At 42.3% G+C, this 18093-nt stretch overlaps 1 protein-coding gene across 1 annotated transcript in view; it reads right to left on the reverse strand.

Annotated features, from left to right (window-relative positions):
* Positions 1-1967: 1967 nt before the first annotated feature.
* The window catches only part of LOC126412350 (probable cytochrome P450 301a1, mitochondrial), a 260468-nt gene continuing 244342 nt past the window's right edge, over positions 1968-18093 (reverse strand). Inside the window, exons 10-11 of the mRNA XM_050081903.1 lie at positions 12553-12747; positions 1968-3779 (exon numbers count right to left, since the gene is read on the reverse strand). Of these exons, the coding sequence (XP_049937860.1) occupies positions 3669-3779; positions 12553-12747 (306 nt within the window). The 3' untranslated portion in view covers positions 1968-3668. The remainder of the gene's footprint in view (positions 3780-12552; positions 12748-18093) is intronic.

The following is an 18093-nucleotide window of genomic DNA, read 5'->3' on the forward strand; positions in this document are numbered from 1 at the left end:
TGGGGTAATAAGAGGGCTGTTTGCCTGGGTTGTCTGCTAGCGTAGTGAAAGGTGTTTGCTACTGCAAGGGAGGTCTGGTTTGTTTTCGGTTCTAATCTCGATGGAGGCAGATAGACTAGCAGTAAAGCAATTTTAAGAAATTCTCGCGCCCCCAATTCATTTTATTGCTACCTTTATTCTGTACCAGCGTCCTGTGGATGTAAATATGAAGATCTTGTAGAATTTCATACTTATTACTGATTACTTTTTCCGCTTCTGTCAATAACTGAATTGACTTACGTGTGGCACTGAATTATTTTTGACTTAATTTCGTTATGAATCTTCATGCATTGCTAAATTTGCACCTTTTCGTGGTAGGTCCGCAACGATAATCCAGTATGACTGGTCTGAGCGTTCACACAGACCGTTTTGCAGCAGAATACGCATAATATTTTGCTAATTCGTAACGATCTGGGGTACTTTGTCTTACTAAAACAGTTATGTTGTATCGATAAACTGAAATTCGTTTTTATTAGTACAGTTCATACTAACTAGCGTTTCTTCTTTCATTTACATCTTATGTTTACGTGTTGTGTTTAACACACTAATCAGGATAGTCATACACATGATTGAAAACAGTCTGACAAAGTTCGTCTCGCTCGTTATGTCCGCGACTGTACATGTAGAAACTAGAAAATTAATAGAAAGAAAAGCTGACATCTCAGTTTGCTCAAGTTGTTTTATTGCAGTGTAAAGTCAGATGAACCGTGATTAGTACTCGAACTCATAGATACATTAACATAAGAATTTAATTGAAATGATACAAAACGTCCCGCAGATGGCAACGTTATAAACAAAGAGACCTGTTTTTTTTTTTTAACACAGGTGAAAGTTTGTCCTGTTTTTTTAGTCTCATATTTATTGAAAATTGGCACGTTCCCAACCACTACAATAGTGTTATCTTTTTTTTTATTTGACACTGGTGATGGCCCGTTCATTCTATGGATATACTGTGCATGGTGCCTCCGTTGATGCTATTCAAGTAACAAAGTGATTTACATTACCAGGTCTCAAAGTCTTTGTTTTCCACACTCATCCACAAAGGTGCACGTGTTACACCACACTGACCATGTACTTGTCATAGATATGCGCACAATGCAGATACACAAGCACCTTAAGCAACGCCTACGGCAAAGGGAAAGACCCAACACCAGTAAAAAAAGAAAAAGCATTACAATTTATCATACTTTCGACGAGAAGGTCGTTACAAACGTTGCGATAATTCAGCTGAACGACGATAATAATGAAAACAAACTGTAGCGCGGGACAAGGAACCTGACAATGTTCGCTAGCAGTAATTTATAAGAAGCTCATGGAGAATTATTACTAGTTGTAGTAAGGATTTTGGAGCCTGTGGTAATGCTTCCACTCGCTGGTCGCTCCTGTCTTGGCGTTAAGGATCCATTTATCGTGGAAAAAGAGATCACAGACTTGCTCTTTGGAGAACGAGCAACAAGTAGCTATTGTGAAAATGTCTCATGGGCGCAGCAAAAATATCTGACCGTCACAGCTTGTGCCCATGATATTTTTGATATTTCTTTCGAATGTTAACCTGTTTTTTGCCGACAGAACGCTCTCTAACATTTGACAAATTTCTTTGCACAAGTTCTATACTATTTGATTTCTGGGCAGACTGTACATCTGCCAAATCTGAGACAAGACTTCTTTTCCCTACGATATGAAATATTCTTTTTTCTAGTGTAGTAATAATGAATGAAAGCTGCTGCATTTTTTTCTAGAAGAATCACCTGTATCCTTAAAGACATGTGACTAGGATGAAAAAAAGTGAATCATTAGTTAACTTTGAGTCATAGATGGCGGAATGGAATAATAGGTGGAGATTGTGAAGGAGTACCAGTATAGCCCATGCTATAAATAACTACAAATCATGTAATAGTTTTCACATCATTTTATTCTAAACAGCTTACATTACAGTACAGTATAAGTTATACAAACATTAAAGGCAGTATATATTACATTAAATAGATATATTTAAAGGGGCTACTTAAGACGTCTGGTCTGTGATCTTACTTCTCAATACTTAATATGATTCGACTGGGAAATCTAAAGTATTCTCCAATGATCGGCATGAAACAGCAAACAGTTATCTAACAGATGGTATTTCGTACATGTATTATCTATGTTCTCCATCACTAGTTATTCTCCTACAGAGATATTCTGTTTGTTCACAGCCCAAACCCAGAACCGAAACCTGAGTCTACAGATGTGACGAAGAAAGAAGATTCCGTAAGGAAGTGTACTCAGCAGGTCTACTCTTGGCCTTCAGGTACTGGAGCTACGGGCCATGGCATGGCAAGAAGGTAGCACGATGGCCAGAAATAGCGGTCGTAAAGGAAATAATATTTTCTGAGTAAGGTTTTCCTTACATTCAGTAGGTAAAATGTTCATTCGTCAAATCTCCAAGTTCTTTCTCGAAGTGCGTGCAAAATTGACTTTCACTTTTCTGTCTTTAGCTTTATAGCTTTTTGCTCATCATATTTTGAAACATCGTGTGATTCTTCATTCTTAAGACCTAACACTAATGAACAAATCACTTCCGTTCTATAAATTATTAAATGTCTACCCAGAAACATTTACTTTAAAATCAGTAGACGATGTTGAGACAACAGTACCCACAAATATTAACTCCGGAGGAAGTATGTGCATTTCTTACACTGCATAGTTTTTGTTGGAAGATTTAATACATAAATGGAAGAATCAGCCGGTAATTCTTCTCTTCACCGATTATCGAGCTATACAAGCATCCTCTATAACTGACCTACACAAATCTGTTCACCAACTCGTAAGATTCACTGTAAATCGAAAACGAAATTTCTGGAAGTACATGTCAAATGTATTACAAGAACCATAAAACAGACGATTTATTCTACATATTTGGTAAGAAGAACGATCACAATTCCAGTAACGATACCGAAAACAAAGTCATTTTTTTTTAGGAACGTACGCAACAAGTAGCAGAAAAATGTCCACACAGTAGCTCAACATGGACAAAAGAAAGACGGAAAATTTAGGTGGCTCTAATGAAATTTAATTGGGGGTAAAAGATACACGAAAAGAGAGTTGATAATAACTGGTAGACACCGAAAAGAACTGAAGATCTTAAGCATGAACTATTAAAGTATGGACTACAGACAATTAAGACAGGACACTCTTTATAAATGGTAGATTATCGGACTGTTGATTACAACTAGTGGAAAGACTTGTGGAGCGACTAGACGAAGGAAAGAGATCTGTAGATATTGAAGTTAAGTGTCTAATCTGTGATGGGAACGTGGTGATAATGATAACAGTGAAAATGACTAACGAAGATTTTTGTAAGGGATTACTAGGATTTCCTCATCAGATAATGTGTCGCTAGGTCGTTGACGTGCTGTAATATAGTGAACTCTCGAGACAATAATTTCCTGGTCAGTATAATCTACCAGGAACTGTGCAGCTGTGTAAACGGCCTTTCACTATGAAATGCGAAAGCGGACGTGGCGGGTGTTGTTGGTGATGAAGAATTTGCAGATGTCTTCACTCAGGCCATTTCCAAAGGTGCGTTCTCTCGGGAAAGGCCAGGCAAGTTGATGGCGTCTCTGGAAAACTCAGCGGCAGTGGCCAGCGGTTCATTTGCGGTCAACCAGCCGTAGCCGCAGCGGTCCGTCCGGGGTGAACATGGGATGCACGGCGTACTGCAGCGGCTCATGGTGGTATTCGATGCGGAAGGCCTGCACCATCTGCAACACAGGTCGGCGCGTTTCGTTCCGTCCATCTCAAATAATTTTCCACATAAGCCTGGCTCTGAATTTAGTGGTAACAATGCAAATTACATACGACATAACACGGAATAAAAACTTAGATGGCCCACACAGAAAAAAACAACTCAATATTTTATGGAAAAAAGTGTGCTACGTTGTTTCATACACAGCACAAGATCTGTATCTGGCGTCCCGCAGGAAACTGTAACGGCGAGGCAGGCTCCAATAGTCGATAATGCTCTGGTTCGTTCTTCAGAACATAGTAACCCAAATATAGGTTCTATCAAAACTAAAGAAGGTAAGACTTTGAAAAGACGTCTGAGAAAAATCATTGCACCGTTTACGTTAGACTGGAGTGCCATCGGCTGAACAATTCAGATACCGTTGCTCGACTACAGTACTAGGAGAGGCGTCTGCAATCTGTACATAAAGGAGAAGTTGATCCTGAAATGCTCGTTGTTCTGGTGGTTTATGGCTACATTTATCAGGATACGTGAACTCGCAGAAAAACCGACGTTGGAGTTATGAAAATCCTCGCCAGTTACAGAGCCTCATCATGATGTGAAAACAGGGGTGCGGTGTGCAAAGAGTGCAACACGAATTACTGGACTCATATTTTCCCATCAAATCTCAACTTCTGATACGTGAGCAATAAATCGGAGCATTTTTTTTTCAGACGACTAACGACTAACGAAAAGAACACATGATAATTTCGTGCAGGACAATTCAAGAGCACAAAACGCCAGGGCGTATGTAGCGGTGTTTTTGGATATAATAACTGTTCTATCTAAACTGGCCCGTCGACGCACTGTCGCTACATTGAAAGGTTTCAGTTCAGTTCAGGCACGCTTCTGTGAACATATGCTTCTCAGAGACCAGTCTCAAGTGAGCGCAAAGATTTTCTCCGACGTCTACAGGGTGTTTCCGTGGAGCGTGCAAAACTTTAACACGTTGTAGGGGATGCTCCACTGAACAATTTGAGGTAGGGGACTTGTGGTCGGAGAAGCCAGCTTAAGTGGATAATAGAAATAAAATCACAATACTGTGTAGTTTTTTATTTACATACAGTTAACTGCAATCACCATCATTGACACAATGCGCGTACCATTTGTACTGTATTTTACAAAACGTGCTGAAACCGACGCGCATCAACCTCAAGCATGACTTCGGCGAAGAAAATTCTGACGCATCTGGACAAGTATCCCTGGTGTGTTTCTCTTTGCATCACGGGCAGCTACAATTCTGGCAACTAATTCCATCTTCGTATCCACTGGGGTCTCATACGCAAGGGGCTTTAGGCATCCCCAAAAGATATAATCAAAGGAATTAATGGCAGGTGACCTGCAGACAATGGAATAGGATCTCCCAATCCAGCGACCAGGAAATACAGTATTGAGATGGTTGTGGGCACCCACACTGACGTGAGGCGGTGCACCATCATGTTGTATCCACATCCTCTCACGACCAGCCAAGGGTACGTTCTCCAACAACTCAGGTAGAGCTCTTTGCGCGAACCTCAAGTACAGGTGACCATTCAGACGGCCATGTAGAAGTTATTTCCCAATGAGATTGTCGTCTACAATGTCGCCCCAGATATTCACAGCAACACGTACTTGATTGTGTGACTACTAAAGCATTAGGGTTTTCCTCAACCCACACATGACTGTTCCTGCTGTTCGAAATACCACCACGATTAAATGAGGCTCGTTAGTAAACAGCAGGATTTAGAGGAATCCATTGTTGGAGCAACAACTGGCACATCGCGACCGTTGGTGCAAACTCACTCATAAGCGTGATACGGATGTAATTGTTGTTTGTGGAGTACTCGCCACTCAGATGTATGTGCAGTGCCCATTTCACGTGCAATACGAGGAGTACTTGTAGTGTAGTATAATGCCATGTACAGAGGAGATGGTGATGAGGTTGTTGTTGCTGTTGTTGTTGTTGTTGTTGTGGTCTTCAGTCCTGAGACTGGTTTGATGCAGCTCTCCATGCTACTCTATCCTGTGCAAGCTTTTTCATCCCCCAGTACCTACTGCAACCTACATCCTTCTGAATCTGCTTAGTATATTAATCTCTTGGTCTCCATCTACTATTTCTACCCTCCACGCTGCCCTCCAACGCTAAATTTGTGATCCCTTGATGCCTCAGAACATGTCTTACCAACCAGTCCCTTCTTCTTGTCAAGTTGTGCCACAAACTCCTCTTCTCCCCAATCCTATTCAATACCTCAACATTAGTTATGTGAGCTACCCATCTAATCTTCAGCATTCTTATTTTCTTCTTGTCCGAACTATTTATAGTCCATGTTTCACTTCCATACATGGCTACACTCCATACAAATACTTTCAGAAACGACTTCCTGACATTTAAATCTATACTCTATGTTAACAAATTTTTCTTCTTCAGAAACGTTTTCATTGCCATTGCCAGTCTACATTTTATATCCTCTCTACTTCGACCATCATCAATTATTTTGCTCCCCAAATATCAAAACTCCTTTACTACTTTAAGTGTCTCATTTCCCAATCTAATTCCTTCAGCATCACCCGACTTAATTCGACTACATTCCATTATCCTCGTTTTGCTTTTGTTGATGTTCCTCTTATATCCTCCTTTTAAGACACTGTCCATTCCGTTCAACTGCGCTTCTAAGTCCATTGCTGTCTCTGACAGAAGTACAATGTCATCGGTGAACCTCAAAGTTTTTATTTTTTCTCCATGGATTTTAATACCTACTCCGAATTTTTCTTTTGTTTCCTTTACTGATAGCTCAATATACCGATTGAATAACATCGTGGAGAGGCTACAACCCTGTCTCACTCCCTTACCAACCACTGCTTCCCTTTCATGTCCCTCGACTCTTATAACTGCCGTCTGCTTTCTGTACAAATTGTAAATAGCCTTTCGCTCCCTGTATTTTACCCCTGCCACCTTCAGAATTTGAAAGAGAGTATTCCAGTCAACAATGTCAAAAGCTTTCTCTAAGTCTACAAATGCTAGAAAAGTAGGTTTGCCTTTCCTTAATCTTTCTTCTATGATTAGTCGTAGGGTCAGTATTGCCTCAAGTGTTCCAATATTTCTATGTGATCCAAACTGATCTTCCCCGAAGTCGGCTTCTCCAGTTTTTCCATTCTTCTGTAAAGAATTCGTGTTAGTATTTTGCAGCCGTGACTTATTAAACTGATAGTTCGGTAATTTTCACATCTGTCAACACCTGCTTTCTTTGGGATTGGAATTGTTATATTCCTCTTGAAGTCAGATATTCACAGCAAAACGTACTTGTGTGACTCTACTAAAGCATGAGGGTTTTCTGATCCCACACGTGGCTGTTCCTGCTGTTCGAAATACACCCACGATCAAATGAGGCCTCGATAGTAAGCAGCAGGATTTAGAGAAAATCTGGTCGATCAATCCATTGTTGGAGCAACCACTGGCACATCGCGACCCTTGGTGCAAAGTCAGTCACAAGCGTTGCATGGATTCGTTGTGGGTGATTGTGTAATTGTTGTTCGTGGAGTACTCGCCACTCAGTTGTATGTGCAGTGCCCATTTCACGTGCAATGCGAAGAGTACTTGTAGTGGGGTATAATGCCATGTACAGAGGAGATGGTGATGAGGTATCAGGTTCGTGGTTAGGGTGCAACCTCTTATTCCGCTTAAAAAAACATTAACTTCGGAGGCTTTGAACACATTCTAGGGTACAATGTAGTGCGTACAGTGGAGGAACCGTTCGGAGACAAATGCACCCTGTCATAAAGCAGCAACTGTGAGGCAATGGTTTCTGGACAATAACATTTCTGAAATGGGCTGGTCTGCCCATAGTCCCATCCTAAATCCAATGAAACGCATTTTGAACAAGTTAGAACGTAGAATTCGCTTTTGATCCCAACGTCCAATAACACTACATTCTCCCGGGTCGGATTTTTTGGAAGAATGGGCTGCCATTCCTCCACATGCATTCATAGACTCACTGGAAGTGTCTCCAGCAGAGTTCAAGTCATCACAAAGACGAAGGGTGGACACACCCCATGCTGATGTTCACTAATAAGTATCCGGATATTTTTGACCAGATCTCTCACCAAAGCTTTCGTGTCTTGTGAGTTTTACGACCAAGGGCGTGTTGGGAATAGCGTCGCACGGCTACATGGCCAACAGAGAAAGAAAGCGGTAGAAAGTGCAAGATATGTCGGATGTCCACGTGCACAACGATTATAGTTTATTAACCATGAAGGAGCAAGTGTCCCTTAAAGAAGCGGATTGGCGGCGATGTAAAGTAAAACGGTTCTGGAGGAAGCAGAAGTGCTTTAAGGATATTGGCACCTACGTATCATTTCCAAAGAGAGTCCGACACTGGAGAGCGTGGACGTTTAATTATTTGAGACTAAGACAGGGCCGCTTATGTCTGCAGTAAATTTAGAAATATCGTGTTTACAAGATGCCACAGTGGAAAAACGTTACCTGATGAGACGAGTAGCACTTTTCAAATTACGGCGATTACAGCATCTGGATGTGTAATTTTGTAGAGTTGTTGAGATCTCCTGACAAGCACATGTGACGTTAAAAGTACACAGTGTAATGTGGAGAACAGGTTGTCATTTAATTCCTCCTGGGATCAGTGATCGTTGCCGGAGGCACTACGATAATTGCAGACCACTTTGAAGTTATCGCTCGTGACACGCATACCTTCACACCTGCTATTTACAGTGTCAGACGTGGTGTATTCTTACAGCATGACTCTTTATAGTTCAATGTCCCACACGTGCTCCATCGGTTTGGAAGCATGTCTATGAATTCCTGGAAATGCATGAGCTATGCATTGACATGTGATATCAACTACTATGGACCACGTACCAAGCACTTGCAGAATCTGTACCACAATGAACAGCAACTTTTTTTATGTCCAAGATTAGACAATGCGAAAGGTTTCATAATTCTGCGAAAATCAATTAAAGGTACACCAATTCAAAAAGTCTTGCAAACCGAGGTAGCCCGTGTAAACGTATTAAGGCCAATCCAGATGACTTCTTTAGCCATCTAATCACGATGAACGAATCCTTGGTGTGGCTATATGACCCCGAAACAAAGGAGCAAACAAACAGTTGGAAACATGTGGTTTCACGATCGCCGTTTTGTGGCGGCTCCCTAACCCAAGGTCCTCGGCGGTACTTTTGGTGCAGCCACCACCAGTTGTATAAAGCGTGGGTAGTGACCAGGATGTAGCTATGTCTGTTGGCCGAAAAATAATTAATGCCAAGAATTGCGCCAGCTAGAATGAAGAGAGAACTTATCTTTATTTCTGACGAAACGTGCACCAGCAATACAAGTCCAAGTAATATGCAAGAGTAATCCGTGTACTGAGCCTACAAATACAGGGTGATTCAAAAAGAATACCACAACTTTAGGAATTTAAAACTCTGCAACGACAAAAGGCAGAGCTAAGCACTATCTGTCGGCGAATTAAGGGAGCTATAAAGTTTCATTTAGTTGTACATTTGTTCGCCATTTCAGCCAATAAAGTTTTTGGTCCCTTTTTCTTCGAAGGTGCTACTGTAACTGGACTACAGTATCTGGAAATGTTAGAGAATTGGCTGTTCCCTCAGTTCGAACAAGAAGCACAACAATTCATATTTCAGCAGGATGGAGCGCCACCACATTGGCACTTATCTGTCCGTAACTACCTGAACGTCAACTACCCGAGGCGATGGATCGGCCGCCAGGCAGCCCGTGACAGAGCACTTGATCACTGGCCTCCAAGAAGCCCTGATCTTACCCCCTGCGATTTTTTCTTATGGGGGTATGTTAAGGATATGGTGTTTCGGCCACCTCTCCCAGCCACCATTGATGATTTGAAACGAGAAATAACAGCAGCTATCCAAACTGTTACGCCTGATATGCTACAGAGAGTGTGGAACGAGTTGGAGTATCGGGTTGATATTGCTCGTGTGTCTGGAGGGGGCCATATTGAACATCTCTGAACTTGTTTTTGAGTGAAAAAAAAAACCTTTTTTAATACTCTTTGTAATGATGTATAACAGAAGGTTATATTATGTTTCTTTCATTAAATACACATTTTTAAAGTTGTGGTATTCTTTTTGAATCACCCTGCATAACACTGCAATGGCTCCGCTATAAACTCCACGAAAGGCTAGCAATAGAAAATCGACAATAGTCTGTCCGTCTCGGGGTCAGCGCTCCTCCTTATATGCAAAAGGCAGAGAGCGCTGCGAACCCGAGCTCAGCCATGGCGCGACCTCTTCCGTCGGCGGTAACGCCCTGAGACGCCGACGGCCGCGACAGGAACTGTGGCCAGCGACGTCACGGTCAGGGCGCGCGTGCGCGAGTTGGTTGATTGGTTGGTTGGGTCCGTGGATACAACACGCCGAACAAGGCTAAGACCCAACCATCAACAGGCAACATGATGTTGAGGGCTTTTTGGGACTGCCATGGTTTGGTGGTAGCATATGCTCGGAAAAGACGTAGGGGAATACATTACCGAAATCTTCTGACGAGGCTGCGAGAGGTTATTGTGACGAAGCACAGCGGGAGGCAGTCTGAGAGGGTGATTTTGTTTTACGAGAAGGCTCCAGTTCATTGTTCACAGGATACGGTCCCACTTGCTGCTTCTTTGGGACAACAAATTTTTCTTCTAACCCCTCCCCCCCCCCCCCCCCCTTTCAAATGGTGCCCAGTGACTTCTACTTCTTTCCTCAGTTGAAGAAACCATTCAATGGCAGACGTTTCCATAACGCCGACGAGATTATTTCCATGGTGAAACGTTTCATGACTAGCCAAAATGCAGACTTCTGTTACTAAGGTCTCCACCCAGTCATTCGTCATTGGAGGGTGCCTATGTAGTGAAAGACTAATTATCACAAAGTTCCATGGTTACAGCTTGATTTTTTCTGGTTTATAATTAAAACCGTGTGACTAGTCATCGTGATGGTTAAGTCGTGCTACATTTTCTGTTAATCATCCATCATAAGGTACTGGCTCGATTATGGAAGTAGGGCCCGCCCAGTTGGCCGTGCGGTCTGACGCACGGCTTTCCGGGCTGGAAGGAGCGCCAGTCCTCGGCACGAATCCGCCCGGCGGATTTGTGTCGAGGTCCGGTGAGCCGGCCAGCCTGTGGATGGTTTTTAGGCGGTTTTCCATCTGCCTCGGCAAATGCGGGCTGGTTCCACTTATTCCGCCTCAGCTACATAATGTCAGCGATTGCTGCGCAAACAAGTTCTCCACGTGCGCCTACACCACCATTACTGTACCACGCAAACATAGGGGTTACACTCGTCTGGTGTGAGACGCTCCCTGGGGGGTCCACCGGGGGCCAAACCGCACAATAACCCTGGGTTTGGTGTGGGGCACTGGAGGGGTAGATTGCGGTAGCCGTGGTGGGGTTGTGGACCACTGCGGCTGCGGCGGGGACGGAGCCTCTCCGTCGTTTCTAGGTCCCGGTTAACGTAACGTGGGAGTAGTTCTACAGTATTTTCCTACATCTACATCTACATGACTACTCTGCAAATCACATTTAAGTGCTTGGCAGAGGGCTCATCGAACCACAATCATACTATCTCTCTACCATTCCACTCCCGAACAGCGCGCGGGAAAAACGAACACCTAAACCTTTCTGTTCGAGCTCTGATTTCTCTTATTTTATTTTGATGATCATTCCTACCTATGTAGGTTGGGCTCAACAAAATATTTTCGCATTCGGAAGAGAAAGTTGGTGACTGAAATTTCGTAAATAGATCTCGCCGCGACGAAAAACGTCTTTGCTTTAATGACTTCCATCCCAACTCGCGTATCATCTCTGCCACACTCTCTCCCCTACTACGTGATAATACAAAACGAGCTGCCCTTTTTTGCACCCTTTCGATGTCCTCCGTCAATCCCACCTGGTAAAGATCCCACACGGCGCAGCAATATTCTAACAGAGGACGAACAAGTGTAGTGTAAGCTGTCTCTTTAGTGGACTTGTTGCATCTTCTAAGTGTCCTGCCAATGAAACGCAACCTTTGGCTCGCCTTCCCCACAATATTATCTATGTGATCTTTCCAACTGAAGTTGTTCGTAATTTTAACACCCAGGTACTTAGTTGAATTGACAGCCTTGACAATTGTACTATTTATCGAGTAATCGAATTCCAACGGATTTCTTTTGGAACTCATGTCGATCACCTCACACTTTTCGTTATTTAGCGTCAACTGCCACCTGCCACACCATATAGCAATGTTTTCTAAATCGCTTTGTAACTGATACTGGTCTTCGGATGACCTTACTAGACGGTAAATTACAGCATCATCTGCGAACAACCTAAGAGAACTGCTCAGATTGTCACCCAGGTCACTTACATAGCTCAGGAACAGCAGAGGTCCCAGGACGCTTCCCTGGGGAACACCTGATATCATTTCAGTTTTACTCGATGATTTGCCATCTATTACTACGAACTGTGACCTTCCTGACAGGAAATCACGAATCCAGTCGCACAACTAAGACGATACCCCATAGGCCCGCAGCTTGATTAGAAGTCGCGTGTGAGGAACGGTGTCAAAATCTTTCCAGAAATCCAGAAATACGGAATCAACCTGAGATCCCCTGTCGATAGCGGCCATTACTTCGTGCGAATAAAGAGTTAGCTGCGTTGCACAAGAACGATGTTTTCTGAAACCATGCTGATTACGTATCAATAGATCGTTCCCTTCGAGGTGATTCATAATGTTTGAATACAGTATATGCTCCAAAACCTTCCTACCTTTGCGATGACCATCTGTATCTCGAGGTCAGCGAAACGGCGGCCGAGGCACATGCGACGGCCGTAGCCGAAGGGGAGCGACGCGAACGGGTGGTGGCTACGGGACTGCAGCCAGCGCTCCGGCTGAAAACGGCCCGCCTGCGGGAAGTAGCGCTCCGACCGACCCATCACGTAGTGCTGGAACACCACCTGCGTCTGCAACACAAGGGGCCCGGCCGCTCTCAGCACCCGAAGTCACAGCACTGCTGGGGGAACAACCCACACTCACCAACAGCAGGTAGCAGTTCACTATTGGGAAAAAACAAACACACATGCACACATTCACACACACATAGGCAGACAGACACACTTACAGAAAGAGAGAGAGAGAGGTTGCGAGTGTGACTAATTGAGAATGAATGTGAATGAGTGAATGTGAGTGTGACTAAATTTGAGTGAGTGTGAGTCTGAGTGTGACAGAGTGAATGTGAGTGAGTGAGTGTGAGTTAGACTGAGTGAGTATGAGAGTGAGTGAATGAGTGTGGGAGTGTGAATGAGAGAACATGCAAGTGACAAACAAGGGGTGAGAGAGAGAGAGAGAGAGAGAGAGAGAGAGAGATAGAGAGAGAGAGAAGGAGAGGGAGACATGGATCGACAAAGCAATAGATGGAGAACCTAACAAATGGGCTTAATGCTGTAACCACTTTTGAATCCCACATTCCACCGTCAATACACAGTCGATGGTATTCATTTACATCACATAATCTGCAATAGCACCGTTAGTTTTCAGTCTTACAACTATAGCACAGTTTCTCAGCGACAAATAAGGTTCAAATGGCTCTGAGCACTATGGGACTTAACATCTGAGGTCATCAGTCCTCCAGAACTTAGAACTACTTAAACCTAACTAACCTAAGGACATCACACACATCAATGCCCGAGGCAGGATTCGAACCTGCGACTGTAGCGGTCGCGCGGTTCCAGACTGAAGCGCCTAGAACCGCTCGGCCACACTGGCCGGCGACAAATAAGATAACATGCTGACTAATTACATGCTTTCATAAGTTATGACACTTTTCTAGCTGTATACAGGGTGTAAATTTTAATTTGACAAACTAGAATAACTCGAAAAATAAGCGTCACACGAAAAAATGTGTAGAATCAAAGTTGATTATTTTCGAGGAGGACATCGGCTGGTGCTAAAATTATCCCGCCACCCCAGCCCCCTGGGAACCCCCATTTTTTACTGCAGAATCAGATTCTACATAACAAACTACGTAAATTTTGTCTTAAACATTTCTTTTGATTCTTAGTAGTTGGCGCTGTAATTCAAGAAAATCCATGTTCTCATTTTTTCGTGGAAAATGGTTACAGATAAATAAAAAATACTTATTCACCGCTAAAACTGAATCTCTCCCTATAGGGTGGGGTTTAAGAGAGATAGGAATTAGAGTTTTACAGATGTTGACCCAAATAATTTTTTCCGCAGATTCGGATAAGTTTTGTTTGTTTCGTGGTCATGAGGCCACACAGCTTTTAATTATCAAACAAATCATCTGACTAGCTAACTAACTAACCAAACATCCTACTTACTAACGAGTGAACTCAATTAAAAAACTAACTGACTCACGAACATGGATTTTCTTTTTAGTTTAATATCACAATCCAGGATCGTTCTCTGTTGTCGAAGTTTGACGACAAGGTTTCGGCGTCACACCTTGTCGTATGCGTTTTCACAGTCAAGTTTATCGCTGGTGCGAGTTTATTCAGGTTAAAGTTTCTAGTCATCTACTCTGTCATTCCGAGTAATTTTACTTCGGTGAAAATATTCCGTTGAAAACCCTTTTCTCCCGGTCATACTGTATCATCTCTTGTCAGAGATCCTTCAGTCCTCCTTTCGATGGTTATTTCGAATATTTTGCCCAGTGAAGTAAGGAGGATAATGGACCGGTAATTTTTGAATTGTGTTGGATCCTTGTTAGGCTTTGGTATCGGCACAATTTTGTGCCATGCACCATTGTTCTGGGCAAACGTTCGTTCTGGAGGCAGGTGTCATAAATTGCCGTGAAACCAGTGGTTTATGCCGTAGATGCGTCACTTGTTCATAGGCTGCTTTGTCTGCGCCTGGTGCTTTGAGAGGTACTAGAACACTGATAATGGCCTTTACTTTGCTGATGGTTGGTCAGCATGGATTCTATTGTAGTTAGGTCTCTGCGCTAGATTGCTAATTACGCGCTTTTCATTGGCTTCGCGCTCGTTTTGCTGAGTCAATGATAGAGTGTTTTATTCCCAGTGAGTCTTATTCGGCAAAAGCACCCTGGATTAGTATTTGCAGCGTTGCCGGGGATTGTCTAGGTGCTTTCTGTGATGAAATATCTTGACTAACTGCCACTCCTTCTTGGTTTGGAGTATAAACGTAATTATACGTATGTGGTGTCTGTTTTCTCGGACATGTATTCATCACGTCTTCCGAGTCTCAGTGCGCCATTCCCGAAGGCCTTGCATAAATTATAGTCTGTTCGTTTAATCTGGAGCTTCAGTCTTCGGCCCCTTCGTTTCTGATGTTTTAGTTCTTCAAGGAGGGGTTGTAATTTGCTCTAATTGGTATATTGTCTGGTCGTGGTCGTGATCGCCAGCTTTGGTGCCATGGAGATTTTCTTCTGTCAGGTAAATGATGGAATCATCCAAGGAGGCGATATCGCGAACAGGATGGATTTTGTGCTGAGATAGCGGGCGAATTGTATCTAGTTGGCTTTTGTTGATCTTAGTGGTGGGATCGGAGCTGTTAAATTCGGCAGCTTCGGTGGTTACGGTTTGATGTCATGCTGCGGAGCGTTGTTGGTTCCAATGGGAGGTCAATATTTTTAAGTTCGTACCTCAATTGGTAAAACCAGAAACCTTATAGGATAATTTTGAAGTCCGTCCGTTCGTCTGTCTGTCTGTCTGTCTGTCTGTCCGATTGTTCAGAACCGTTCTTCCCAGGAACGGGTAGACGTATCAATTTGAAATTTGTGTCACATATTAAGGTCTATGGTCCCGTGGCAATATAATAAACGTTAGCTTCTAAGTCAGTGCAATGAAAAGATACGGCTATTTATGTCACATCTTTTATTACTCGCAAACTCAGTCATCAAAACCTATAGAGTACTTCCTGTTGTCTAGAATCATGAATTGTGGCAAGAAGCAAGGTTTCACTGTACAAGTAGAAGAAAAAATCCGAAAATTGCCAATTTGTAATTAGATCACACAAAAAAGTCATTTGTTATCCGACTGCCTGTCCGTCCGTCTGATAAGACCCCTTTTCCTTAGGAAGCGGTAGACGCATCATACTGAAATTTATATCAAATACGAAAATCTGTATTCACTTGGCGGTGTAATAAATGTAAGCTTCTAAGTCAGTCCAACTAAAACATATGACGAGTTATGTCACATATTTTGGTACTTGCTAACTCACTCATCCAAATCTACAGGCTGCTTCCCGTTGAAGCAGAACCATGACATTTGGCAAAACGAAAGGTTTTACAGTACAAGTAAAGGAAAAATTATTTTTAATTATATCACACGAAAAATATTTATTTTGTCACTTGTTATCCGACTTGAAAGTAAAACATTCTAGTAAATCTTGAAATCCCTGTGGCCGATATTTTGCCAGTTTGTGTCGATAACAGGCAAAAATCGTCGAGACCTTCGTTTCCCGGATTGGATGAACCGCTATACACATAATTAAGTTTCTACGGAACCTTAATGCGCGAGTCCTGCTGACCCCTGGCCTTTCTTTCCTTTTTTTTTTTTTTTTTAAAGACACCAGGATGTTGGTTTTCTGGCGACGCGACAATGCTCGGTTCAGTAGGACCCCACATCGTCGCATCCAGTTTCTTCGCCTTAGAATAGTTTTATTCTCTTGGGGTGACGTTCCGCGAAGTCCACACAAAAACCTTATCGTTTAAATTACTTGTCCATATAGTGTGTTGATCTCGACTGTTGTTTCTTCTACGGTTCGTAGCCCAATTAGGGTTTTAATTTTAATTTTAATAACCAACAGCCCCAGTTGAACCGTTTACCTAGAATTTACCCAGGTTTCAGTCGGGATAACCCAACCTTCTTCAGAATAACAGTAACTACCGTTTGTCCATAGTGGACATCGTCAAGCTAAAACTACAAATCCATAAATTATCGTCAGAATGTAAAACTTATCTGGCACTGCCTCGGCCCCACTTCGCGACCGCGATGCGGCAGCCACGAGTGCTGTACTCGAGCAGTACAGCACTAATTCTAGGTACACGGTGCAACTGAGGCTGTTGGTTATTAAAATTAAAATTAATATTTATACAGTTGCTGACAGGGCCGCGAAATGTTGAAAATATTCAATTAGGGTTTCCTCCTCTGGCTCTTCTATCGGTCCAGCGTTGTTGTTATGGTCTTCAGCCCGAGGATTTGTTTGATGCAGCTATCTACGCTAGCCTATTCTGTGCAAGCCTCTTTCCTCAAAATAACTTCTGCAACCAGCTTATTGCATTCATGCCTAGATCTCACTCTACAATTTTCATATCCCGGATTTCCCTCAATTACTAGATTGACTTTTTACAATTTTCATATCCCGGATTTCCCTCAATTACCAGATTGACTTTTTATTGATGCCTCAGAATGTATCTTATCAACTATTCCCATCTTTTAGTCAACTTGTGCCGTAAATTACGTTTTTACTCAATCAGATTCAGTATATATTTCGATGATCTGCTTTAGAATGTTTACTCTTCTGTCCTTTGTTTTAAAAGGTTAAAATAATTTTATATATTTTTTTAATTATAAAGACTTTTAGCAAATATTTTATCTTTACATTGTAATTGTCTTTTACCAAACATTATTTTATGATTGACTATCTGTTTTAGAATTTTTGCTTTTATGCTTTTAGACTGCATATTGCTAATTCACATCGTTTTATTTTTGACACTGGCTCATAATTTTATAATTTTAAATTCTTTCATTTTTATTTGCTTATATGACTGGCATATAACTTGAGGAATAGCAATGCCTTTAAAAAAAAGCACATGTAATCTACATATCAACTTCATAGATAATATTTCATATATACGGACAACTACTTCGTATCGTATTTGGGCAGCGTGTAGGATACATGTCAGCTACAGATTATTGTAGCTTACTCTTTTCGTTTCAATAAAGACAAGTTGCTGCTCAATAATACATCGTCTGACGCCACAGTCTTTGCCATTCTACTTCGCAACAACTTCGTTGGAAAGAAGCCTGCTGCCACATCTTTGCACTGGCGTTTGTCCTCACCATGGCAACCACTAGTTCGACTATCGACTTTACAACAACTTCAGTGAAAAAAGCCTGCTGCTTCATCTTTGCAACGGCGTCTAACTTCACCATAGCAACCAGTGGTTCCAAATGGTTCACTGACAGGCCTTGAGAGGGCAACACATGTACTGCCAAACCGAAGTTCATTTTCCTACATATTTAAATATTTTTAACGCTTCTTAATTGCCAATAGCTGTTTAATAAGCTAAGTTTAGTGTGTATTTATTTCTAATTCTTGACAAT

The sequence above is a fragment of the Schistocerca serialis genome, chromosome 7 (genome assembly GCF_023864345.2).
Source record: "Schistocerca serialis cubense isolate TAMUIC-IGC-003099 chromosome 7, iqSchSeri2.2, whole genome shotgun sequence".
Classification (NCBI taxonomy): domain Eukaryota; kingdom Metazoa; phylum Arthropoda; class Insecta; order Orthoptera; family Acrididae; genus Schistocerca; species Schistocerca serialis.